The sequence below is a fragment of the Ctenopharyngodon idella genome, chromosome 16 (genome assembly GCF_019924925.1).
Source record: "Ctenopharyngodon idella isolate HZGC_01 chromosome 16, HZGC01, whole genome shotgun sequence".
Lineage (NCBI taxonomy): Eukaryota > Metazoa > Chordata > Actinopteri > Cypriniformes > Xenocyprididae > Ctenopharyngodon > Ctenopharyngodon idella.
The window spans coordinates 1,439,001-1,465,309 of NC_067235.1; the positions used below are offsets into that span (position 1 = coordinate 1,439,001).

Sequence of the window (26,309 nt, forward strand, 5' to 3'; positions counted from 1 at the left end):
TCGATAAAATTATCGAATAGGTTTTGTTAATGATTTTCAGTTTTGTTCAAAGTAATCTAATCAACATATTTTCAATAACTAAAGAATATGTAAAAGTATGGTATTTGTGGAAAAGCGCCCCTGCTGTTGGGGCTAAAGGTACAATAACTGACATGATAATAAACAGCTGGCTGACTTTTCCATTTGTTGACATGACATGGTTAGATTTAGATGTTTAATATAATTTATTAAGTTGTGTGTCCACCTTAGAAATAATACCCATATTAATAATGAAACCATATTTAAAACTATGAAATTAATCATATCATATAATAAAATAAAATATCATACCCATCTTTAATCAGGGATTATAGTTCTCTGTCGTTACGACATGTTTATCCTATCATTTAGACTGAAGAAAGGCCATATGAGAAAATAACGGGGTCTTGTGGCAAAAAAGGCATCAAAATGAGTCGGTAACACTTTAGTATAGGGAACACATATAAACTATTAACTACGACTTTTCCCTCAATAAACTCCTAATTTACTGCTTATTAATAGTTAGTAAGGTAGTTGTTAAGTTTAGGTATTGGGTAGGATTAAGAATGTAGAATAAGGTCATGCAGAAAAAGGCATTAATATGTGCTTAATAAGTACTAATAAACAACCAATATTCTATTAATATGCATGCTAACAAGCAACTAGTTAAAAGACCCTAAACTAAAGTGTTACCAAAGTGTTTTTTTGTTTGTTTTGATGATGCAGAAAAAAAACTTGCACTGAAAATCTATGTAAGTGGTTGATTATTTGTATGATTAAAAAGCGTGCCATGCATTGCAAAAAGTATCAGCGTGAAAGACAGTTAACAGAATTGACCGGACCACTGCTGGACAGTCAGGAACATTTATTATTTGCATGTGTTTGTAAGTTTTACAAATTTAAACAAGTCATTCAAGCAAAAGAAGATGCCATAGAGAACTCAATTCAGTACTCGTGCACTGTTTTCTGTGCGCACACTCTTAGACAGTGTGCAAATACTGAATTGAGTTCTCCTTCGTGTCTTCTTGTGCTTAAACAGAAAAATAACTTAAAATTAGTAGCTTTTGCTGTGGTATTGAAATTGGAATCGAGAATTGTGAAATTTCACTGGTATGTGGTCACTCTTATTACTATACAAGACTACATGGGTCAAAATCAATGAAAACTCCTACATTTTATTTAAAAATTTTGGCAGTAAAAAAAATCTTTACTACTGAACCCTGCAATTTATTTCATAAATTAAAAACAGCTTTGAAATGATGATGATTATGTTCAAAAACATCTTTCCTTAAAACATTATTGATCTTGAATATTTAAATAAAGTGATGTCCTTTAAAGATTTCAGAATATACTAATATATATATATATATTAGTGCTGTCAACGTTAACGTGTTAACGCGTGCGATTATTTCTTTTCAAGTTTAAAACAGTATCCACTTTTTCTGTTTGAGTGAACGAGTTTATTACCTGCATTCAGATTTAGCATTTTCCTTCAGGTCAGTCCTATGTTCATAATAAAACATCTGTTTAAAGGTCCGATGTATTATCTTGTCCTTTTAACAGTTAAGGGGTTTTCCTGTGACTGACAGCGCTAGTCAAAGCATTTGTCAGTTGCGTCCTGTTCCGTGTTCACAACAATTCAGTCTTTTCGATGTAAAAGTCTTCACTACTGACTGACACACTCAAAAAGACAGTCTTTGCCGCCATCTAATGGCGTAATAATGTAACTTCTGTTGCTGATTTTTTCCGGCAGAAGGAAGGCTTTTGGTGATTTTACTGCATGAAAGTTGCATTGATACATATTTTTAGCTTTAATATTTGTATTGTGTGGTAACCGTTTTATAAAAGCAATAAGGTACTCGAGGCTAGTGCTGTATCGTGAACTTCGTGTCGTGCCTAACAACGCCCTTCAGCTGTGACTTATTCACAATATAGCACAGCCTCTCGTACCTTATTGCTTACATATACACTACCATTCAGAAGTTTGGGGTCGGTAAGATTTTAAATGACAGTGTCCTTGTTATACATGTTATGTCTAATTACTACTACTCTTTTCTCATACTGTTTTTGCCTACTAATTAGTATAGAAGTATGTGATTACAGATGCAGGCTCAATCAATGGCATGAATGTGGGGGCAGGACTTCCTGTTTTCTCAACAGGAGAAATTCCATTTGGTGTAGTAATGACAAACTACTTTAAAACTAATGCTCCTGCGCAAAATAAAAGCATGCAGAAAGATGTGAATCCCTGCAGCGGTGTGATTGAGATGTGTGTAGTGTTGACTGCCGATGAGGGTCGTGACCTGCGCTGGCGGTAACGTCCTCACCATCAGACGCTTTGATCTCACCCTGCCTGAGTCTAAATGGAGGTCAACAGCAACAAGGCCCCAGTGCCGCTGAGAACAGCCCATTACAGACACGTCTGTCCCTCTCCAACCCACACAGAATACCAACTACACCAAAAACTGTCTTTCTGCAGACTCAATAAAAACACTGTGATGGCACCATGGTACAGTGATGGGATCAGATTATAGTACCATTACCAATTCATTTAACGCAATATATACACAGTACTCCAAAGGTAGTTCAAAGAATATCATGGTGCTGCTATAGTACCACATCTAAAAACCATAACATTACAATAATTTAATTTGTTTCATTGACCTTTTATTACCATCAAAACAAATGTTAATAGAAAATACAGATGCTGTACACTCTCTCCAATAAAAATGTGGAACAAAGAATATTTTGGACTGATACACCAAAATTTCAGCAACCAAAAATATTGAAACCCTTTTTGACAGCTGAAGTCATTGACTGAAACAGTGACGTTTATTTAACACTTCTCTGATGGTGTGTTTTACCAGTGTCAGTGTCGGTTTATGCACACAACATGGAGAAGTTACAACAGGAAAACACGTCCGCTGTGTGGACTCTAGGGCTAGCTTGAAATTATTTTCTCTTTTTTTAATGGATCTTCATTTTGATGATCTGAGATCTTTTCGTTTTTTGTTTTCAGTTGACGCGTGAACAAAACTTCACTAAACATTATTTGTAGCGCCTGCCGTCCAATAATCACAATAAGCTTCATGCTTTTGACATGAAAGTCTGAGCCTTCAAATTTTTATATTTCAATTTTATAACCAAATTCATCCAACAAATGCTGTTTTGGTGCTCTTGAATGTGGCGTGACAGATTGCTGTATCCACCTCAGGTCATCTCTTCCTCTTTACTACAAGTTACAGCACGAAATAAACATGAATGAACATCAGAAGTAATGTTGAAAGACACAGTACGACTTACTGAAATGATTCATGTCTCAAGGAATCGCTCAATCAGTGTTTCAACCACGGAAAGACGTCAATAAAACAGCTTGAGAACAATAAGACACGTAACGTTACATTTTCCTCAGAACGGCCTTCAGGGAACGGCCAATCAGGGTTTAGAATTCTGGAGTGGCACCTGGGGCAGCCAATTAGATGGTTAGTTCATTCCAGAATTAGAATTTCTTGATAATTTACTCACCCCCATGTCATTCAAGATGGCTTTCTTTCTTCAGTCTAAAAGAAATTAAGGTTTTTGAGGAAAACATTCCAGGATTTTTCTCCATATAGTAGACTTCACTGGGGTTCAAATGTCAGTTTCAGTGCAGCTTCAAAGAGCTCTACACGATCCCAGACAAGGAATAAGAGTCTTATCTAGAGAAACCATTGATCATTTTCTAAAAAAAAATAAAATAAAAATGTATATACTTTTTAACCACAAATGCTCATCTTGCACTGCTCTGTGATGTGCCACGCATTACATAATCACTTTGGAAAGGTCATGAGTTTTGTAGTTAGAAGTACTGATCCAGTCTTTACAAAGTGAACGTGCAAAGACTAAGTCAAACGGCCTTTACCAAAAAGGTAAAACAACGATGTCAGCGATTTTGAAGTTGGAGGAGAAAATGAGATGGAGTTTTTAGGTGACCTTTCCGACATGATTACATAATGCGTGACGTCGTGGACGCTAGTGCAAGACGAGCATTTGTGGTTAAAAAGTATGTATATATATATATATATATATTTTTTTTTTTTAGAAAATGACCAATGGTTTCTCTAGATGAGACCCTTATTCCTCATCTGGGATCATGTAGAGCTCTTTGAAGCTGCACTGAAACTGACATTTGGACCTTCAACCCGTTGAACCCCAGTGAAGTCCACTATATGGAGAAAAATCCTGGAATGTTTTCCTCAAAAACCGTCATTTCTTTTAAACTGAAGGAAGAAAGACATGAACATCTTGAATGACATGGGGGTGAGTAAATTATCAGGGAATTTTAATTCTGGAGTGAACTGATCCTATTAAATTTTAGAGGCCACTTCCTCTGTTAATGTTATTATCTTCAGGTTTGGTGATCAATATGCTGGATTGAATATAAAAGTCCTTTATAATAATGTTCACTCCTTTTCCTTATCAAGCTACTTCCATCTGTTACATAATGACAGATGTATAAATACCATCCTGTTGTATGGAGATAAACGTCTCACTGCTTAGCACTGATCAACACACGGCTTTAATGAATTGCTCCTTCATAAGAATTTCAGTTCCAAAAAGGCTCTTCTGCTATTTCTGTTCTTCTCTAGGTCAATTTGGGGCTCCAATCAGCTGGTCTCTGTGGATCTCTGGATCCTATCAGCGCTATAATCAGAGCACTGCTCTCTGTTTTAATGTGGCCGGTGGCAGCGCAGCAGTGGAGTATCTGAACATCATCTGTCAAGCCTTTTCTCTAAATTCAAATGCAGGTCCTTCTATGAAGTCTAAAGTGCTAAATTATACATTCTGATGTGAGATTTTAAGAAGCGATTATGTCATTTTGTATCATCATCATATCATGCCGCATGTAATCTCAAAACATCACCAGCACACAGTTTATGCCATTTACCAGCATGAGACCATTTTAAATATATGAATTTTACATTGTCTGAACATGCGCAATGTGCTCGTTCGTGCAAAACTCACAATGCTACACTAAAAGACGCTCTGCTGTTTTTCTACCCAAATGCTGGGTTAAGCCTGTTGGGTCGTTTTTTTCCATGGTTGGGTTAGAGGATGGTCAATCTCACTGACAGTTTAAACAATACACCCCTCCCCACCCGCCCTCCGAAGCAACAACCCAGCGGTGGCTCGTTTACTACAGCAACCCAGCTGTTGGGTTACACAGAGTGTGGACTTTTTGCATCCTCGCCTTTTAAAAAGCAATTTTATTTATTGGTGTAAGCTGTATAATTTAGTTGTCATTCTTTTCTGCACTTTTTCCTCACACACACACACACGCACACACACACACGCACGCACGTTGCATTATTTTATCTTGCCTGTATTTTTGTGCATTCCTGGGTGTTGTTGCTTATTCATAAATGTTCACGTTTTGATTATTACTATTGTCTGTGTTGTTACTATAGTAATTCTGTGTGGGTTAATTCTAAGCCAGCAATATAGTAATTTTTAATCAATAGTTGTTAAAACAATACAATTGTACAAACCCAACATTGGGTTGTTTTTACCCAGCAGATTGGGTTAAATGTTTGACCCAACATGCTGGATAAAAACAACCCAATGGCTGGGTTTGTACAGTTTTGACCCAGTGCTGGGTTGCCAAACAACCCAAATTGGGCTGTTTTTAAAGGATTAGTTCACTTTCAAATGAAGATTAGCCCAAGCTTTACTCACCCTCAAGCCATCCTAGGTGTATATGACTTTCTTCTTTCTGATGAACACAATCAGGAGTTATATTAATAAATATCCTGATGCATCCAAGCTTTATAATGGCAGTGAACGGGAAACTACGAGTATGAGCTGAAGAAAGTGCATCCATCCATCTTACACGTACTCCACACGGCTCCGGGGGGGGTTAATAAAGGCCTTCTGAAGCGAAATGATTTAATCAGTTATAAAGTAAAATATCTAGCTTTCACCAGACCATAAGTTGAATATGGAAGGTGGTCTGGCGGAAGCTAGATATTTTACTTTATAACTTGTTAAATAAGGATATTTTTCTTACACAAATGCATTGCTTCACTTCAGAAGGCCTTTATTAACCCCCAGAGCGTGGAGTACATTTATGATGGATTGATGGTGGATGGATGGATGTACTTTCTTGAGCTCATAGTTTCCTGTCCATTATAAAGCTCAAGCGTGTCAGGATATTTAATAATATAACTCTGACTGTGTTCATCAGAAAGAAGAAAGTCATATACACGTAGGATGGCTTGAGGGTGAGTAAAGCCTGGGCTAATTTTCATTTGAAAGTGAACTAATCCTTTAACAAAACATTTTTAGAGTGTAGGGTGTTCTGGATGGTTGCTAAGTATGGCTGAGTTCACAATATTCATTACAATAAACAACTTTTAATCGATCTTCAATACAAAACTTCACTAAACATTATTTGTAGCACACCTACTATCCAATATCACAATACACTTGGTCTCAGCTTTCAAATTCTGTCAATTGTATCATGAAATACAAATAAATAAATATAAATATTTATAAATAAGATTTATAATTATAAATAAATATAGTTTTGGCTCTCTTTAATGTGGTGTGACAGATTGCTACGTAACCATGTGTAGACATCGTACCACCAGATTTATCCGTATCAAAGAGCACTGTCGAAACATCATGTTTGATGTAGTCTTTGTATGCATTTATTGACTGATGTTTGTTTTGATTTGAAAGATAATAAAAAGGTTTCATTTCAATCTGTTTATCATATAAATTGATCAAGATGTAGAATACACCTGTCTGGTCTTTATATTCTTTTTTGGAGCCTGAACGTTTTGGATCCCACTGACTTTCACCACTGAACATTCTTCAAATGTAATCTTTTGTGTTCTAGAGGAAAAACAGCATGAAAGTGTTGAAATGATGACAGAATTTAGGTGAACTATTCTTTTAAATACTGCAAAATAACACTGAACAGTTTCTTTTACAGCTTTTCCTAATCTCTGTTAATGTAGTTTATAAATCATTTATCTGAAAATAGAACATAAAACATTTATTTGAATATCTATTTTAATATTTGAATATTTATTTTAAAATCTTTTTTAAAAAATGTATTTTAAAAATCTTGAAACTTATGCACGGTAGTGCACTTTTTATTTATTTATTTATTTATTTTTTTTTTTTTAATTATCAATTGCTAATTTATTAACTACTGCATTAACTGATTATACATTGTACCTTACAGTAAAACAATCATATTGCCAAAGGTTTGAAGATACACGAGCTGGATGAAGTTCAACCTTAAAGCTGTTCGCTTTCTCCCTGACGCCTGAAGAGAACACAGGTCTGGATTTTACAAATATATGGTTTGTTCACCTCTAACTCAGAATGTAAAGCAGCTGTGTTTTAGTTTCTCTAAACGTATAACCTATTTTCTATACTCACCAGCAGCTGGAAATGAATCATCTTGAAAAATCAGTAATCACAATAAATAAAAAGGTAAACAAGAGAAATACCCAATGAAATGCATGCAAGAGTGTGTTTGAGATGGAGAGGAGCGGCATACGTTCTCCAGGACACGGCGAGGCCCACAGGAGGCTCTAATTGAAACGCTAAGGTTTGCTTTGAGGTGTCACAGAGTATTAATGCTGCGCTCTCTGAGCGTAAGTTAAAGTGAGGCTGGGGCAGGCGCTCACGTTCAGAGGTTGGATTCAAGATGGCAGTGCATCGGCTCTCTGATCAAGGCTGATTAAGGGCCGCTGAAGAGAGATTATTTCCCTGCGCGCTAAGCAGAAGCCGGGCTGCCTTCCACCGGCCACGGCAGACAGCGCTGATTAGCCATTACTCTGTCTTAACACAAGCAGACAGTAGCCATACCGCACTGAGACAGAGCACGCACCTCTGGGTGATATAGATACTGAGACGTGACGAGATCTGAGCGAGCAGCCTGTGGCCATCACAAACACAATGACCTCTGCTTCCCGAATGACGCTCAGGATCGGTAAAAAGTCTCTATGAGCAATGCCTGAATGAGAAAACATCACACGCAGGCTCACTGCTGAGACAAAGACGTTATGAGTCTTAATACGTCTAGTTTGACAGGGACATTAACAGAGCATCTGACCTGACACTCAAATCTCTTTCATTCCCATTTTCTTAGCTTTGGCAATGTCCATTCTGCCACTTCTGCTGCATCTCTGTACTCTAAAATGCGGACAACATGCAATCAGTTTTGTTACAAATGCATCTCTTTAAGCTGGACTTCAAAACATAATGATGACTTGATGACTTGATACGTCTTTAAACAGACAACATAAAGTCATTTACTGGGTAATGGTCCCACTGGCAAAACACTAGCAAAGTAATGACAGACTTAACAGAAAAATACAAAACTTGATTAGTATTGTCTGTGAAATTAGGTTTAGTTCAGGAAAGGAAAGGAAAGGAAAGGAAAAAAAAAAAAAAGGAAAAAAGCAAATAGAAATGGAAGGGGAAGGTATAGGGGAAAAGAATGGGGAAATAAAAAGAGGAAAAGGCAAGGAGGGAATAGGAAATAAAAAAGAATCAGGAAAAAGAAAGCAAAAAGGAACAAGCAAGTAAATTAAATGGGAAAAAGAAGAGAACTTAACAAGAAAAGTGGAGGGTGAAAGGAAAGGAAAGCAAAGCGGAAAATAAAGGCAAGGTAAGGGGGAAATGGGAAATAAAAAAGGAAACAAAAAAGAAAGAAAAAGGGAAGGGAAAGTAAAGGAAATTGGGAAAAAGAAAGGCATTTAATAGGAATAAGAAAACAAAAAAGGAAATTGGAAAAAGAATAGGGAAATGAAAAGGAAAAAAAAAGTGCAAGTGGAAACAAAGGAAAGTAAATAGGAAAAAATGGGAAAATGAAAGGGAAAGGAAATGGGGAAACAAAGTGGAAAAAAAGGAAAAGGAAAGTTAATAAAAAGGAAAATAATTGGGGAAATGAAAAGGAAATTAAAAGGAAATGGGGAGGATAATAGTGAAAAGAAAAGGAAACGAAAGGAAAGGAAAGTGAAAAAGAAAGGAAATAAATTGGGGAAAAGAATGAGGAAATGAAAAAGAAAAGGGAAAGTAAAGGGGCAAACGAAGGGAAGAAGGAAAGAGAAAGTGAAAGGAAAGGAAAGGAAAGGAAAGGAAAGGAAAGGAAAGGAAAGGAAAGGGGAAATTACAAATGTAGGGGAAAATAAAAAGGAAACAGGACAAAGAAAATGAAGAGAAAGGAAATAAGAAAAGAAAGGGATTCAACAGGAAAAAGAAAACAAATAAAGGAAAGGAAATGGGGAAAGGAAAGGAAAGGAAAGGAAAGGAAAGGAAAGGAAAGGAAAGGAAAGGAAAGGAAAGGAAATTGGAAAAGAATGGGAAAAGAATGGGAAAAGAAAAGGAAATGGGGAGATGAATTGGGAATTGTATGATTATGCTTAAAATATTTGATTTCTAACATGTTTGTATGATTAAATATATCTATTATATGTGGTCAAATGGATTAAAAAACACAAGCATTCCTGCTGTTTCCTGGAAGTGCTCTACTTCCACAAGCTTTCACAGAGACTGACTGAACGTTTGGTTGTCTTAATTGTGCAGACAAGACAACAAAGCCCTTTTGTCCTGCACTGAATAGTGACATCCTCACAGGAGAGAGAAGTTAAAAATAGTTGAAAGCGCAAACAATAGAAATTAATGAGCTAAATCTTGCAGTCCTGTCCCATGAGGCCAAGGGGGTTTAGCAGACAGAAAGAGAGACTCTCCCATCTGAGAGACGACCTGCTGTCATACTTGATGTTTCCTTCACAGAAAGAAAAAACTGAAATCCCTCACAGCTCCCACCGATCTGTCCATGCCAGATTCTCCAGACTGCGTTCACGGCTTTAATCATCAGCACACACTTCTGTGATACGTCTCTCTCGCACTGTTCATGTTGGTTGTCGGTTTGAGCACTAGGTGTCTCCTTTCATCCACCGATGGGAGAGAGGAGGTCCTGACGCAGAGACAGTAGGCTGCATGCGAGACCAAAGGAGCGTAACGGAGAGGCTCCGATCTGAAAGAGTGAAATCTAGGGGCATGACAGAGCGGGACAGGGGCCATCAGATGGGTTTGAACCAAGTCATGCTTTTAATGCAAGACAGATCAGTGAGGAAGACCTTTGAAACAGAGTACTTTTCATTTCTTTCTTTTCTTTTACTTAAAATACATTCTGTTTATGTTTAGAATAACAGTATAAATCCACTTATTTTGCTATTATAAATGCATGATTATATTAAATGCATTTAAAGGGGACCTATTAAGCCTTTTCTCAAAGTCTTGATGTTGTTTTTGTGCTCTACTAGAACAGGCTTGAATGTTGATTATTTTCTTCATATTCTCCATTGTTGCAGTTCCTCTCCTCCCAGTCTGTCAGTAACGCTCTGTTTAGTTCCTGTCTCTATGAAGCCCCTCCTTCTGAAAAGCACAATGTGCTCTGATTGGTTGGCTGGAGCAGTGTGTTGTGATTGGTGTTTGGGAAATGTCCCGCCCCTTACCATAACCGCCAGTTTCAATACACTACTAACTAACTCAACCAGGCCCCGCCCCTTTATTCTGCATATGAATTATTTAAATGAGGAATATTGTGAAGAAAACTCAAGACTACAATGGAGGCGTTTCAGGGAGTTCAGAAACACTGACACTAATATAGAGAAGAACTGGAACTTTGCAGAGCTTTTTCATGATCAAACAGCAACATTACACACTAAAGACAGATGAACATGGAGAAAAAAAAATCCCATCAGTTGACTGCAATAAACTGCATGCCATTTTGAGGGTACAGGAACATATCCGCAGTGAAGCACATCACTCATCATGATGGAACTGGTTATGTTGGTATGCTTTGTGCCGCCTACATAAACATAATAGTTGAGAAAACAGAACCCCGGGAACTGTCTCCCTGAATACTGAAACACTGCATTACTGATGGGCTGCTCAGTGCTTAAGGCGTGTGAATGGGATATGAATAGTCAGAGGGCATGTGAAAGGATCTCTATCCGTCATTTCTATTAATAGTTTGAGTCCTTCAAGCAGATCACCCTGAGAGCTGGACTTCCTGTACCTGTCTGTAACATTCACATGCATCAGCACAAAAACATGGACACATGTAAAGTTTTGAACAAGCAATTTACAAAATACTAACTGGGCAAATAAAAATTGGCACATATTGGAAGCAATTAATATAATGTACTGCATTCAAAGGTTTGGGGTCAGTAAGAAATGAATACTTTTATTTATCAAGGATGCATTAAACTGATCAAAAGTAACAGCATTTGCATTGATACAATAAAATTACACTGCAAATAAATGCTGTCTTTTCCATTTATCAAAGAATCCTGAAAAATGTATCATGTTTTCCAGTGATAATCAGCATATGTGACACTGCAGACTGTAGCAATGGCTGCTGAAAATACAGCTCTGCCATCACAGGAATAAATAAAACTTTATATATATAAAAAAAAAAATATATATATATATATTTCATTTTGTTAATGTGGCTAATTGAGCATCAAAAATGAACAATATTAATTTAACTTGTTTTATCCAATATCCTCATATTTTGAAAAGACTTTGTATATGCGTGCGTGTGTGTTCTGTGCAGTCAATTAACTAGCATTAACAAACTATAAACACACTCAATCAGCTTGTTAATGTCACACAAACATATACACACACACACAATTAGAGCTTTCTGCTCTTTACTAGCGAGCGTTTGGAGTCATGGGGCGAAAAAGCGCTTATAGAGGCTCTTATCTCAGAGGATGCATTAAGATATGTGAGCCTGATTGACAGCCTCTTCAAACGCACACATAAAGTGCTTTAATGAGCATTATGAAGTACGCTCACCTCTGACTTCTACAGAATTATAAACAATCCCACTTTATATAACTGACCTTACAGGTGATCTGTTTTCCCCCTCCATATTCATATGTGAGATTAAGAGAGCATTAATATTAATGAGGGGCGATTTTCATAAGTAAATAAGCTGTGTCATCAGAAGGTGAGTACTGAGGTTGTGTGTGTGTGTATGTGTGTGTAGAGATATAGTGATGTTACAGAGCACAGAAACACACTTTACCTCACTTTAATCCTCACAAACAGACTTAAACTCTTATCGGAAATATCACATTTGGGCCCTTTGCTCCGGAAGAGACAGAATCTACAACATATCACCAAATCCTCAAAGAAACACCACTTAAATGGCACTTGGAGGTAAACTTCTTTGGATACAAGATATTGGCTCTGAGTTCTTCCTTGCCGATCAATATATCACTACAATTCCTTATCATCAGTGCTGTTAATGTGTTTTAACACAGCAAGTAACGAAGCAACAAGCGACACTTTCTGCTTCTGTACTGTAATACCAGATTTACTTTTCTAAAAAATGTAACAGTGCAGCATAATTATGCACCTTTTAGGGGTAACGTGTTACTTTAAAAGAAACACTTGCACATAGCACACATCTTCCACATACTAAAAATTACGTCATTTATAATGCAAATCCTATTTCTGCCTGAGCAGTGGCTTTGAGGAGAACGCCATGGCCTCACGTACACCTCACTTAAATGGGGTGTAGATTAAAGACAGCATCCATTTTGGTCGAGCCCGCGGGACCCACGGAAAGGTTACTAAATGTATCACTCCACCTTCTGCTGGGAGATTTATATATGGAGTTATAGTGTGACTCTAGTGTTGAGAGAGCAGTGCTCCACCTCTCTGTGCACACACATCCCACCGCTCATCTATAACACACACACACACACACACACACACACACACACACACACACACACACACACACACCGGATCAGCCGGTAGAGCTGCAAATGCACAGGAAAAATGGCATTAGCAGTAATCTAAAACTATAAACTATATGAAACAATAAACTGGTGATGCCAAAAATACAGATTTTTCGGTACATATTGATTCTGCACATTTAAAACCGTTTCAATTCTCATTTTCTGCAGTATCGATACACTGGTCAATCAATACTACACACAAGCACCAGGGCTGTGCAGTATATATCGTTTTAGCATCGATATCATGACGTGTGCATCCATGACAGTCACATCACAGGATGTGCGATGTCAAGTATAGGGATTGTAGTTGATCCGTATGGACCAGGCACCACGGTTCGAAACACACATGACTCTCGGATTAACTGTAAAGTTTAACCATTATAAAGTGAAAGGTTATCATCTGCACGTGTTTTAGGTCCTGTCAGTTTAAACATTTAAGTGATTTTAAACCATTTAAGCGCAAGAAGACAGGAAAGAGAACTCGATTCGGTACTCACACACCGTTTTCTGTGCGGAAACACACAAAGTTGCACAGACAGAACGTGAACACTGAATTCAGTTCTCTTTCTCGTCTTTTTGTGCTTGAACGGACACATACACGCAAAATTTATGTCAAAATGCCCATCTCTGTGAGTATCCTCATACACACAGTTGCTTATGACTTACGTGAACATAAAAAATTGAGAAAGAAATCAGATACGTATCATTATATAGGATCCGTGCATTTGCTCTTAAAGTGACAACAGCCTAATATGTCATTAATGTTAATCAAACAACAAAAGACAAAGAAAATCACTTTAGTAGCTTTAACAAAGATTATATTTAATTTTTACATGATTACACATTTTAATACAAGGCGTGATTAATCATGATGAATTACAGAAATATGTGTAATTAATATGTTGTTTTTTGGTCCACAGCTCTAGTTTGTATATAACTCAGTTTCTGATTTACAACTCAGTTTTGTTGATTATAATATCTAAAAATAAATAGTAATTCAATTTAAATCTTTATTATTAGTGAAATGTACCATATGGGATGGTTTTCTGTATAGTTTAGAGTATTATTATTGGAAAATTAACATGTATGTGAAATATTTACAAATGAATCAATATCGAATTGAATCTAGATTGGAATTGAATTGAGAGCTTGTGAATCGTAATCGAATCAAATTGATGAAATCTGTGGCAATACCCAGCCTTAATTAACATATGGCCCCACATATTTACATAAACCTTATTCAGGACATAATACAGAAATCTTTATGATTTTGACATCACAACCACCATTTACATACCAAAACACATTCATTAAGAGAGAAACTTGGCTAACCTTTATGAACTGCAGTGTGAATCATAATGTCCTTAAAGTCACCACGAAATCAAAATGGACATTTTTTTTTTTTTAATTCACCGCCTCATAATCTTGAATCAGAATAACTCCCTCTTGCTGCGACATCTCTTCTCTGATGACGAGGGCGGGGCAACCTGTCACTCACATGAGATCCACCAATAGCAAACCACAACCATCTGATCAATTCCCCACGGACAAAATCAAGCCCCGCCCTACATTTGTTCTTGTTCCAGAAGGGTTTCACTCAGATATACATCACAATAGGGCAGAAAATGATTTTGTCTTTGTTCATTTTTGTCTATGTTCATCTATTAAAGGGGAAAACAGGACGTATATGCAGTGATGTTACATATCAACACCCATTAAGTATGCAGAAACATGGCCCGCCTTTATGAATGACAGTGTGAACTACGCTGGTAATCATAAGAGTGGTCATTTACAGAAGTGAAAACATTACCACAACACAAGGTTTTCACAGAAAGGATGTACAATCCTTTGATATTCAATTCAAATTGACAGCTTTTGTTGCCGCAAGAAACTTCGACTGACATCACAAGTGGACTTGCTTGCTTCTTTATAAACATTTTTAAAGTATTAAAGTGCGGCGCGCTCCTCCACCACAATTCCTCTGACAAAACGTAAAGCGCACATGAATGGGCTCTGGTCTCTTCTAGTGTGTCTAAGTGCATCTTCAAACGCAGCAGCTGGACCGCACACTCGAGCGGTGTTTGAATGTCAGCCTCTGCGGGGGCTCTAATTGCACACCCACTCCAGCTAATAGGGCAGCATCCAAAAGTTTAGTGCTGCATCGCCTTCGGGTTTCATTTCAAAGCGTCCGCACCCGTTTGGCCCTCACAGGTACGTCTCCTGCCTGTGTTTACCATTCTCTCAGAAACCGCCACTGCTAGCATAGGTGACTGACCTCAATTTCTCTCACTTTTCTCTCCTGCAGAGCCGGTGAATAACTGCTCATAAATAACACCGCTTTGGCCGGCTGAAGAGAGCCCGCTCTGAATTTCTTTGTCCTAAGCAGAAGTGCGACGCAGGTTCTCTATGATGGGTATAAAACACATAGGAAAGCGAACGCTGAAGAGATTATTCCATTTATCCTCAGACTTGAAGCGCCGACTGTCCAGAAAGACCACAGATCTTTAAATAGACTCTTGCACCAAACTATAATGGTGAAAAAGGGCTTGGAAAGTGCAGCGTGAAACCATATTTTGATATGTACTGCAAGTAGCGTGTACCTGTTTCTCACACTGGCCGTAGTCTGGACCCTGGGTGACCTGGAAAAAAGACAGCTCTCCCCGGTTCTTGGCCATCTCGATCAGACTCATGGCGGTGCGAACGGTAGAGTTGCGGGCATGTACAAACACCATCACCTGAAACAAACACACAGGACAGAGGCGCATGGTTAGGTTACGTTTGAGACAGTGGGCTGCCTGAACACAACTGAACCTCATAAACGACTGAACTCAAACACTCTACACTAATGGTCGACCGAAACTGATTTTTGATGGCCAATATATTTATTCAGTCACATTGGAAAACAGAAAAAAAAACGTACCGGGTCATGCCGATAATTGAAAAATTTGGCCTTGCCAATGTATGTTGACCACTTCTCTACATAGGCAGGAACTCGTGCTGCTTAAAGGGATAGTTCACCCAAAACTGAAAATTATCCCATGATTCACTCATTCTCAAGCCATCCTAGGTGTATATGACTATCTTCTTTCAGACAAACACAATTGTTATATTAAAAAAATATCCTGGCTCTTCCAAGCTTTATAACGGTAGTGAATGGTGCTCACAATTTAAGCCAAAAAAAAAAAAAAAAAAAAACTGCATCCATCCATCATAAAAGTAATCCATACGGCTCCAGGGGGTTAATAAAGGCCTTCTGAAGTGAAGCAATGGGTTTTTGTAAGAAAAATATTCATATTTAAAATTTTATAAACTATAATAACCGGGTTCCAGTAACGGCTGTACGCAAGTCGAGTTCCGATGGAAGAGTGACCTCTGACCCAACGCATGACGTATTGATGAACGCGGAAGCGCAGAGGATAGAGCAAAACAAAACACCAGTCATGAATTAGAAGTCTAAAATGAGAATTTTTAAAGATAAATGTCGGAGGATTTTGATATAAGAGAAGAGGAGCTTGAGTTTGTTGCACAGCCCTATTTGTTTGAACCTCGAGAGGTGTTTCCTTGCTTATACTTCTACATCACGCGTCATGTGTCGGGTCAGAGGTCACTCTTCCATCAGAACTAGACACGTACAGCCATTACCGGAAGCCAGTTATTATAGTTTATAAAGATATAAAAATGGATATTTTTCTTACAAAAACTCATCCCTTCGCTTCAGAATGCCCCCAGGAGTCGTACCATTTTATTTTGTACCTATAATGTATCGGCTTGACTCTCAAGAGTTGTCACAATATTGCTTATTTAAATAATTCTTACTCAAGGCATTAGCATAATAAAGGGGCGGGGCCTGGCTGAGTTAGTAGTGTATTGAAACTGCCAGTTATGGTAAGGGGCGGGACATTTCCCAAACACGCTTGAAGCGCTTGACTAATTACAACACATTTATCTAGCCGACCAATCAGAGCACACTGTGCTTTTCAGAAGGAGGGGCTTCATAGAGACAGGAACTAAACAGAGCGTTACTGACAGACTGGGAGAGAGGAGCTGAACAATGGAGAATATGAGGAAAATAATGAACATTCAAGCAGGAAAACCTGTTCTGGTAGAGCACAAAAACAACATCAAGACTTTGTAAAAGGGCATAATAGGTTGTCTTTGATTTTAATCAGTAACATCTCTGATTTCAAGCAGAATTACTATATTGTGATGTTGTTCCTTATTGTGGATAAAAATTACTTTGTAAAACTATTGGTTGAAAATTGTGGTAAAGATTTTGGTTATACTGCCCACCTCTAAGTACACTCTAAAAAATGTTGGGTTAAAAACAACCCAAGTTGGGCTGAAAATTGACAAACCCAGAGATTGGGTTGTTTTAACCCAGCGGTTGGGTTAAATGTTTTCCAAACCTGCTGGGTAGTTTTATTTAACTCAACTATTGTTTAAAAATTACTGTTTTGCTTGCTTAAAATGAACCTAAAGTATGTTGGAAATTAACATTTAATAATATATTTAATAAATGAACCTGTATAAATGTTCACCTTTTGATTATTATTGTTGCCTCTAGTAACTATGTCTGATTTTTAATTTCCAACCTATTTTGGGTTCATTTTAAGCCAGCCATATAGTCATTTTTAAACAATAGTTGAGTTAAATAAAACTACCCAGCATGTTAGGCAAACATTTAACCCAACTGCTGGGTTTGTTAATTTTTAACCCAGCTTTTTTTTTTTTTTTTTTTTTGTAGTTTAAACAGGGAGCTGCTAGAAAGTCAACACATAATGCTTTAATAAATTCAAATACCCACATTGATATGATTATAATAATTAATAATATAATTGGATAAAAAAAAAAAAAAAAAAACAGAATGAAAGTCCATCCTATTTCACCAGATCCACCCACCTGGAGATTTCTGGCCTCGCCACTGCACTGAACTGCTTATCGATACTGTATGTTTCAGTACTGAACGAATGAAAAACCAATAAGAAACATTTTGTGAACTTTGGGATTTCCATCGGTACAAACGCAGTTTTGTGCTGGGTCTTTTACATGCAAACGCGAACTGGCACATCTGGATCTGGCCTCTAACTTCTGGATTGTTCTTTCTCAGCCTGACAAGGCAGAAGCTCCATCCACAATGAGCAGAAGGGCAGAGCGGCGTCTGTGTGCCATATTAGTCAAAGGACAAAAGAGGGTTGTAATTTTCCTATTACACTCAGGCTGCCCTTGCAAAGCAGTCAATACCCCAGACAAAAACAATCAATAATAGAAATACAAGACAGTTATGAGATGGCAAAAAGACTCTCTCTCTCTCTCTCTCTCTCACTCTCTCTCTCTCACTGTTCTCGCCGTCCTTTAACTGAAAGTACTGATGGTGTGGGAGAGCTAGGGGAGAAGAAAAATAAATCTGACATACTGTTCTCGACCTAGCACATAATATTCTAACATATTAACTCCCTACAGTGTGACACTTTCCACCACAATAATACTGTGAATGTAACGCAAATGCATAACTTGTTTGGAAACCCAACTGATACCCATAAACATGAAGTTCCTCCTGAACCGTGATTTGCTGCATGCTATTGCTAGTCAAATGAAGGCGGGATTGAGGGACCGACAGTCTCATTCTAGAGATCATTCTATTGGATGGAAATTTGGATATGCCCCTGAAGATATGTTCAATATATTTGGTCTGTTTTTCTGGATGACTGTAAACTTGTCTATCTGCATAAAATATTTAAAGCTCATAATCATGAACTAAAGCAATGCCAATTCAGATTTCATGGGGTCTTTAAAGTAAAATGCGATGCTATCTGGCCCTGAGCAGATAGTATAAACTGTATGCTTGTGTGTAATGACAACCACCTTAACAAAGCACATAGTAGACACAACATGGCAGAACCCTGAAACACACCGCTTGAGGATGAGGATATCTAATAAGAAACACCTGAATCTCTTTGGCAATCTTTGAAAAGACTATTCTACTCTGAAAAGTTCAAGGCATACAAGGAACTTAGTGACTTTGTTTCCCAGCTGATAAAATACAAACAAACATCTTGACTCCTGGAACTGTCAAAATCAACCAGTTCTTGCCATTTTTGTGCAAAGTATGTATTAGGTGGTCAGTGAACAGTCTGGTCTTTGTCTTTTTTGTGTGATTTCCCCTCTCTCGATGATTTTCAGTTGTTCTTCACTGTTCTGTATCTTTCTTTTAAAGGGGTGGCTGATTATGATTTCACTTTTTTTAAACTTTAGTTAGTGTGTAATGTTGCTGTTTGAGCATCAACAACATCTGTAAAGTTACGACACTCAAAGTTCAATGCAAAGGGAGATATTTTCTTTTAAAGAATTCTCTGTTTAAGGACTACAACAAACGGCTGGTAGTGACTACAACAAGCTTCTTCCGGGGTTAGTGACATCTGGGACTGCACAAAGCTGGTTTGAGTCTTATCTTTTAGATTGAAAGCAGTTTGCTGCTATGGGTGGTTGCAGGTCTGATATTGGTGTTGTGCAATCTGGTGTTCCTCAAGGATCAATTTTGGGCCCTTTACTTTTTAGCAATTACATTTCTCCATTTGGTCAACTTTTAAGATCACTTGGTCTCCACTTTTACTTTTATGCAGATGTTACTCAGGTTTATATACATTTTAAACCTGATGTTAATGTAGCCGTGTCTTTTCTTTCTCAATGCATTCCTGAAATAAAAAAAAATAAAAAAATGGATGTCTAGAAATGTTCTGTGTCTAAACAACGATAAGACGGAGGTAATGCTCATTGGTTCACCCCACCAGCTACGTAAGGCTTGGTCTTTAACTTTAAGTGTGGTTGGCTCTACACTAAATTAAAATATTTGGGGGTGATATTTGATGCACATTTAACATTTTTCCCCATGTTCAGGACACTGTCAAGACATCATTGTTTAATTTCAGAAATATTGCCAGATTGCGTCCTATGTTGTCATCCCAGGTGGCTGAAAAGTTCATCAACATCTTTGTGTTTTCTCGCATTGATTATTGTAATGCTTTGCTGGTGCTTTGCTGGTCAAATTTAAGGCAAACAATGGAGTTTGATGCAAATGTTTGGCATCAGCTTGCAGCGCACAATCACAGCTGCTAAACTTAATCTAGATCTAACTATCAGGATGAGATCTTACCTTACAAATATTGTTATTCTGTTAACACACAAGCACCTCCTAATAACTACCTTTACTACCTCCAAGAAAACATTGTACAACATAAAAGATGTTCAGATATTCAAAGTAATGTATGCATTTAAGTAAAGGAAGGAGGATGACTCCAGACATGCTACAACGTGAGTCTGAAGCCAGCGGAGCAGTGATGCTCTGTGCCACACCGAATGGCTCTGTGTTGATGCGCTGTTGTTCTGTTTGTTTTGGGCTGTATTTGCCACGGTCAGTACCTGGAAACAGAGCCAGCACTTTGGCATTCATCACAATTGTTTGGGCTTGTGGATAATTGGTAGCTAATTAATTCATGATTGCTAATTTAAGAACAGCCTTCCAAAAAACACAAACATGTCCTTGACCACCTGCCAACATGTTTCTCACCAGCGCTCACCGCAATCTGCTCTTCTTCAGAGCACAGAGAGAGCGAGAGAGAGAGGACAGAAAATGTGGTTATTGGGGCTGTAAGGATGTGGAAAGACTCTTCAGAAAACAGATTTAATGAGCTGATCGCTGCGACAAAGAGGAAAAGTCACAAAAGAACAATAAATGACAATGAAGGACAAGGAGAGCCATGAAGGATTTATATGGCATTGTCTGACTGTTCTTTTCAATAATCCCTCCTAGCCGAAGGGTGTTTTATTGTTGATCCTACAGAAATACCTCTCTTACTGAAATAACTCCCATACTGCACTTTATAAGGCCGAGTTCTAAGGCAGATGCTTCATTTCTGGTACTTGTTAAAACCAATACTTAATGGCCACTAGGGGACTTGGTTCAAAAATACTACCAAAATTAACATAAATGCCCCCAAAATTCATGATAAGGGGGGAAATGTGTCAACTGCAGTATTACTTTTAGACAGTGGTGTAAAGAGTCAATGTAATTAGTTACTGTACCTTCTTGTATCTTAAGTATCTTTTTGGCTACTTTACTTTTGTTCTTAGTATCAAGGATATTATCAACTTTTACTCTCTACTTGACTACATTTTTGAACAAGTATGTGCCCTTCACTCCAATGCATTTGTAAAGAGTAATGCAATTACACATTACATTTTGTATGGCACCTAGTTTTTCTGCAGCAGTTTATTTCTGTTATCGCTCTCTATAGAGCATTGAAGGTCCTATATCTTGTGTGTTTTGCCCTTAATCACCCAAACTTGTCAACAAGGCTACTTTACACGAATGTGGGTGCATTAGCAGGTAGTTGTAGGTGTTTTATGTTTAAGATGAGAATATAGTTGCAGCCAGTGATTAGGCCGAAACAAGCACGTTTAGTCCAGAAGGCTTTGGCTTTAATTAGAGTTAACATTATTTTATTTATCAGTTATCTTGAAGAGACCTTCTTGAAGGATATTGAAGGATATTCCCTGTTTGCGCACTTGAGCTTAACTGAGACCTGAGTGTCTGTAGACGTTTAAGAGGCTGTTGTGTCGACCTTGATTTATTGCAATATTAAGGTGTTCAGTTTTATTTTGATTATAGAAAATAAATATGGTTGCTCTTCTTGCAAATCAACTGTTTCTTGTTGTTCACTGGAATGTCTCTTAGGTGTTGAGGATAGTCCATATTTGAGCTTACATTCAGTACGAATAAAATACTTAAGTAGTGTTAACGTCAGATACTCTAAGACTTTTATTCAAGTGGTATTAATATTGGTGACTTGTAACTTGTAGCGAGTGAGTCATTTTCACTGTAAGGTATCAGTACTTTTACTTTCAGGTTTTCAGGTACTCTTTATACCTCTGCATTTAGATCTTTTCATGTTGCATCAAAGATTTCTTTTTATGCATCATTAAACATTATAACCGATCACACACGTTTCTGTTGAGTGCATGAATGCAATGGCCAATCAGAAAATGGCAGTTTTGCTCAGTGTGCGCATAGAATTCTGCACTCTTGCGAAATCATCATAAACAACAAAGTTCAGATACAATGTAAACAAGATACTCATTTTGCAGTGTAGACAGCTTCAGTGATTATAACAGGCTTTTTCATTGATTATAACTCAAACTAAACTGAAGTCATAAACAATAATTGAATCAATCGGAATGAAGCCATTGAACTCCGTATGTGCGTTTGTATGTCACAAGCTTCAAATCGGATTTGATCTTTTGAGATGTGCACACTGCAGGAATATACATAGAGTTTTAAAAAGTAAAATGCACTGATGCACAGATCTTTCCAATTTCAGTTTTCAATCTGATCAAGTGTTTACATGTCCTATCAAACGGATTAGAAAAGGGTTAAACCACCCCTCTGGGGTCTGAATTGGACAATTAATTGGTCAATTAATTCCAAATTGACATGGTTACATGAAACTTTTTTATTCTGTGTTACTACTCTGATTGCAAAACGGATTATTAGGTTCAAAGTAAATGCAGCTACTGTGAAGCTGAAATCCTGATTGGTCATTGTAAAAGTGCTGACAAGATGAGCCATAACCATTAGAGAATTTGCCATAACCATTTAGAGAACTGTTACTACAGCATATATCACTGTGTGTCTGGAGAGTTTCTCAAACCAGCTGCACTTGATCACATTATAGGCCAAGTTGAAATGCACCCAAGACACACTGTGATTAGATCATAATTAGATCACTGAAAACCTATTTGGAAGTGGTCTGGGATGCGTTTTTGACCACGCTTAATGAAGGTGCAAATGCATGTTTGTTTTCTGCCTTCAGACAGCTGATTTCAACTGTCAACAACTACAGACAACATTTACATGTAACAGTCCACAATCTGTGAACAACACATATACAATTTTCCCTCCAAGTTACTGAATTAAATTCTAGTTGTTAACGGTGAACACAAGTCGCCTGGAATGTGCATGTTTACTTCCTCTCATTCCCTTTCAGTCTTAGCAATGTTCGCATTTACTGTAAGGAGAAACTTATACAGTATATGAAACTTGGCTAGATATAATGAATGCTTTTTAAAGGGCACCTATTATGCCCCTTCTTACAAGATGTAATATAAGTCTCTGATGTCCCCAGAGTGTTTTAGCTCAACATACCCCACAGATAATTTTTTGTAACATGTTAAAATAGCCAGTTTTGGGGGTGAGCAAAAACGCACCGTTTTTTGTGTGTCCCTTTAAATGTAAATGAGCTGCTGCTCTCGGCCCCCTTTCCAGAAGAGAGCGGAGCTTCAAGAGCTCATGCAACAAACAAACAGGACAATCTCAAGCACTGAAAATGTCCGAAACTGTCAGTAATGGTGTTCAGTTCGAACCAGAGTCAGACAATAATGCCTACGGAGCCAGAGAATATATGCTGCATTAAGACAGAACAGGTGAAGACTCCTATGTTCACTCTTACATCCAACAATAGAACACCAGGATTGCTTATGAGACATTGTTGTCGGTAAAGCTGCTTGAGCGTGGACAAAATGGCGGACAGTGTACAACTCGCTGAAGGCGGAAACTATGGTAGTGCAGGACTGTCAGTCAGCAGCCGTGGGCGGGGCCTTAGAGAATCAAAACGGCATGTCTAATGAGACTGCTTTGGTTTAATGGATTAAAAACAAAGCACCCTTAATGCACCTTATATTATAAATGGCCCTGATTATGATTTTATAAATTTCCAAATCTTTTAACAAAAATGATAGGGTGGTGCAACCGATTAAATAAAGATATGAAACACCCCCCAGTGTCGCTTGTTAAGGGCACTGTAAATCGACTGATATGCTTGAGAGGAGGACAGACTCAGTCAGGTCAAAAGAACGCAGTAATATTGATCAAATTATGTAGGGTTCACAAACTTCACGTGTTATAAAGTAAGCTTTTCTCTGAGACATAATCACTCTCATCATTTCTTTGGTTATCCCCATCGTTCTGCTGATGGAGTAAAACAACCCTGTGTTGGAAACACAACAGAATTACAACAACACCAGTTATAATAAAAATAATAATAACAAGTGCAGACATAAAACAATGTACGGAGCTCCTAAAGGGACATGGTGATGGGGGAAGAAATGAGATGGGATGAAAAATTATATTTAAATTCTTTTGCGCTTGCTCACAAAAATTTTCATATTCCTGCAAAACTTTTGCATTCGCTTGCAAATCGTTTGAATTTCCAAAGAAACTTTGTGTATTCTTCCAAAACGCAAATGAGCGAAAGCAAACTTACTATGGAAATGCAAAACTTTTGCGAGCGAACACAAAAGTGGTGATGGAAACAACATAGGGTGCGAGGGAAAACTATTGCAATGCTTTTGAGAGTGAATGCAGAGTTTCTTTGGGGAATTCAACACTTTTTACGAGAGAATGCAACAGTTTTATAAGTGAATGCCAAGTTTCTTGTGGGATACCAACAGTTTTGCAAACAAAGTTTCGGTTACAATTTATTTTGATGGTCCACTTCAGACATACCAAAGTTTCTCTGGGAAATGTTCACGTTTAATACAGTTTTTCCTCCCATCTAATATTTTTTTTTCCATCACCATGTCCCCTTAGGAACTCTGTAAGAATTCATCCCGAGTTAAGTCCACCTCTGAATGCAACCAAAACTTACAGCTTCCCACCAAATGATTAATAACCTACAATGCACATTTATTACTGAGTACAAAAGGTTTTCTCAAACCTTCCACAAAACTCTTAAAGAGCCATAACAGAGAGATAACTTCGACAACTGTATGGCCTCAAATGGATCATTACTTGCCAAAGATGAACTAACTGCCTCTCACTGACCAACATCAATGAACTTGAACTTACAATGACACTGAACAAGAAACAGAGATGTAAATCTACTCTACACTCTGTTCATCTTTCATCCATTTGCATGCAACTTGAGTTTGCTACAACTTAAATTTGCACATACAGATGCAATCACTCAACCTATTCATCTTGTCAACGTATGCATGGAGATTGAATTCCATCTCTCACCGGCATTCCTTTATATTCTGCCTCTCTCAGACGCCACAGAGTAGTCCTACAAAGATCCATGGAGACCTATGCGGCAAATATTATTTATTAGACTTTTTTCATCATTGCAAAGCTGTGAGAAAGCACAGTCTACAGTAACCGCTGCCTCCGTAAGCGTATTAAAGTTCCATCTGCCTCATGCCTGCCAACCACCGGCCCGACAGGGGGGCTAAGGGGGCATTTCATAAAGAAAATTCAATCCATCATGCTCCCACATGAAATTAATATATGTCACAGCCACTTCTGACAATTTAATATCAAGCTGAGAGAGACGCTCCCCACTGTACTGCGGCGCACAGAGAAAGGCCTGCGATCTTTTCAGCTCACTTCCAGTTTCAACTCACCAAATCGCTTTCCATTTCACTTATAAATGATTTAGCATTTAGTTCTAAATGCAATTTAATGGTGGGAGCACATTAAATCATGAGTCTTTCAAAAGAAATGATTTTCTCCCAAAAATGTGAGGGTAGGAACGTTAACCTGGTTACAATAGCTGTTATTACATTGATAGATCCATCTCTGAAATCTGACTGGATGAGACATTTTAGAAGCTGTTGCAATATAGTTGACACACACACACACACACACACGCTCAGACACACTCACACAGGCACACACAGCAGTTTGCCACACACAGACACACATACACACACACAGACACACACTCAGACACACTCACACACGCACACACAGCAGTTTGGCACACACACACACACAGAGACACACTCAGACACACTCACACACGCACACACACACACAGCAGTTTGCCACACACATATACACACACACACACACACACACACACAGAGACACACAAACACACTCACAGAGAGACACACACAAACACGCTCACACACACAGCAGTTTGCCACACACACACACACACACACACACACAGCAGCTTGCCACATGAATTCTGTATTAATGTGGCAAGCTGCTACAGGGTCAATGACATGACACTCTTTTTTTATTTATTTATTTATTTTTTATTATATTTAAAATTAAACTTACAACACTTAAATTTAATTTGATAATGATCCTCAAACGTGTCAAGGGTGATGTCCTGAACTGTCCTGATATCATAATTAAAAAACCCTGATGAAAAAGATAAAATACTTGAAGAAACCTTTATTACTCAGACATTGTCTTTTATTACTGTTTCTGAGATAAACCTGAATCAATTGTAAGTGTGGGTCATCACAAATATTTATTTTAATGAGCAACGTTTTGGTCAATCGACCTTCCACAGGAATACATAATATGCAAAGTGCAAGCAAATGTAAGAACACATTTAGAGTACAGTCAACTGTAATAATAATTACCAAACTGCCACCATTTTGGAAAAATAAAATAAAAAT

At 37.8% G+C, this 26,309-nt stretch overlaps 1 protein-coding gene across 2 annotated transcripts in view; it reads right to left on the reverse strand.

Moving 5' to 3' along the window:
• The window catches only part of ascc3 (activating signal cointegrator 1 complex subunit 3), a 204,218-nt gene that overhangs the window by 53,778 nt on the left and 124,131 nt on the right, over positions 1-26,309 (reverse strand). For both annotated transcript variants that reach the window (XM_051865221.1, XM_051865222.1), the window contains exon 14: positions 15,443-15,577. In XM_051865221.1, coding sequence (XP_051721181.1) covers positions 15,443-15,577 — 135 coding nt within the window. The remainder of the gene's footprint in view (positions 1-15,442; positions 15,578-26,309) is intronic.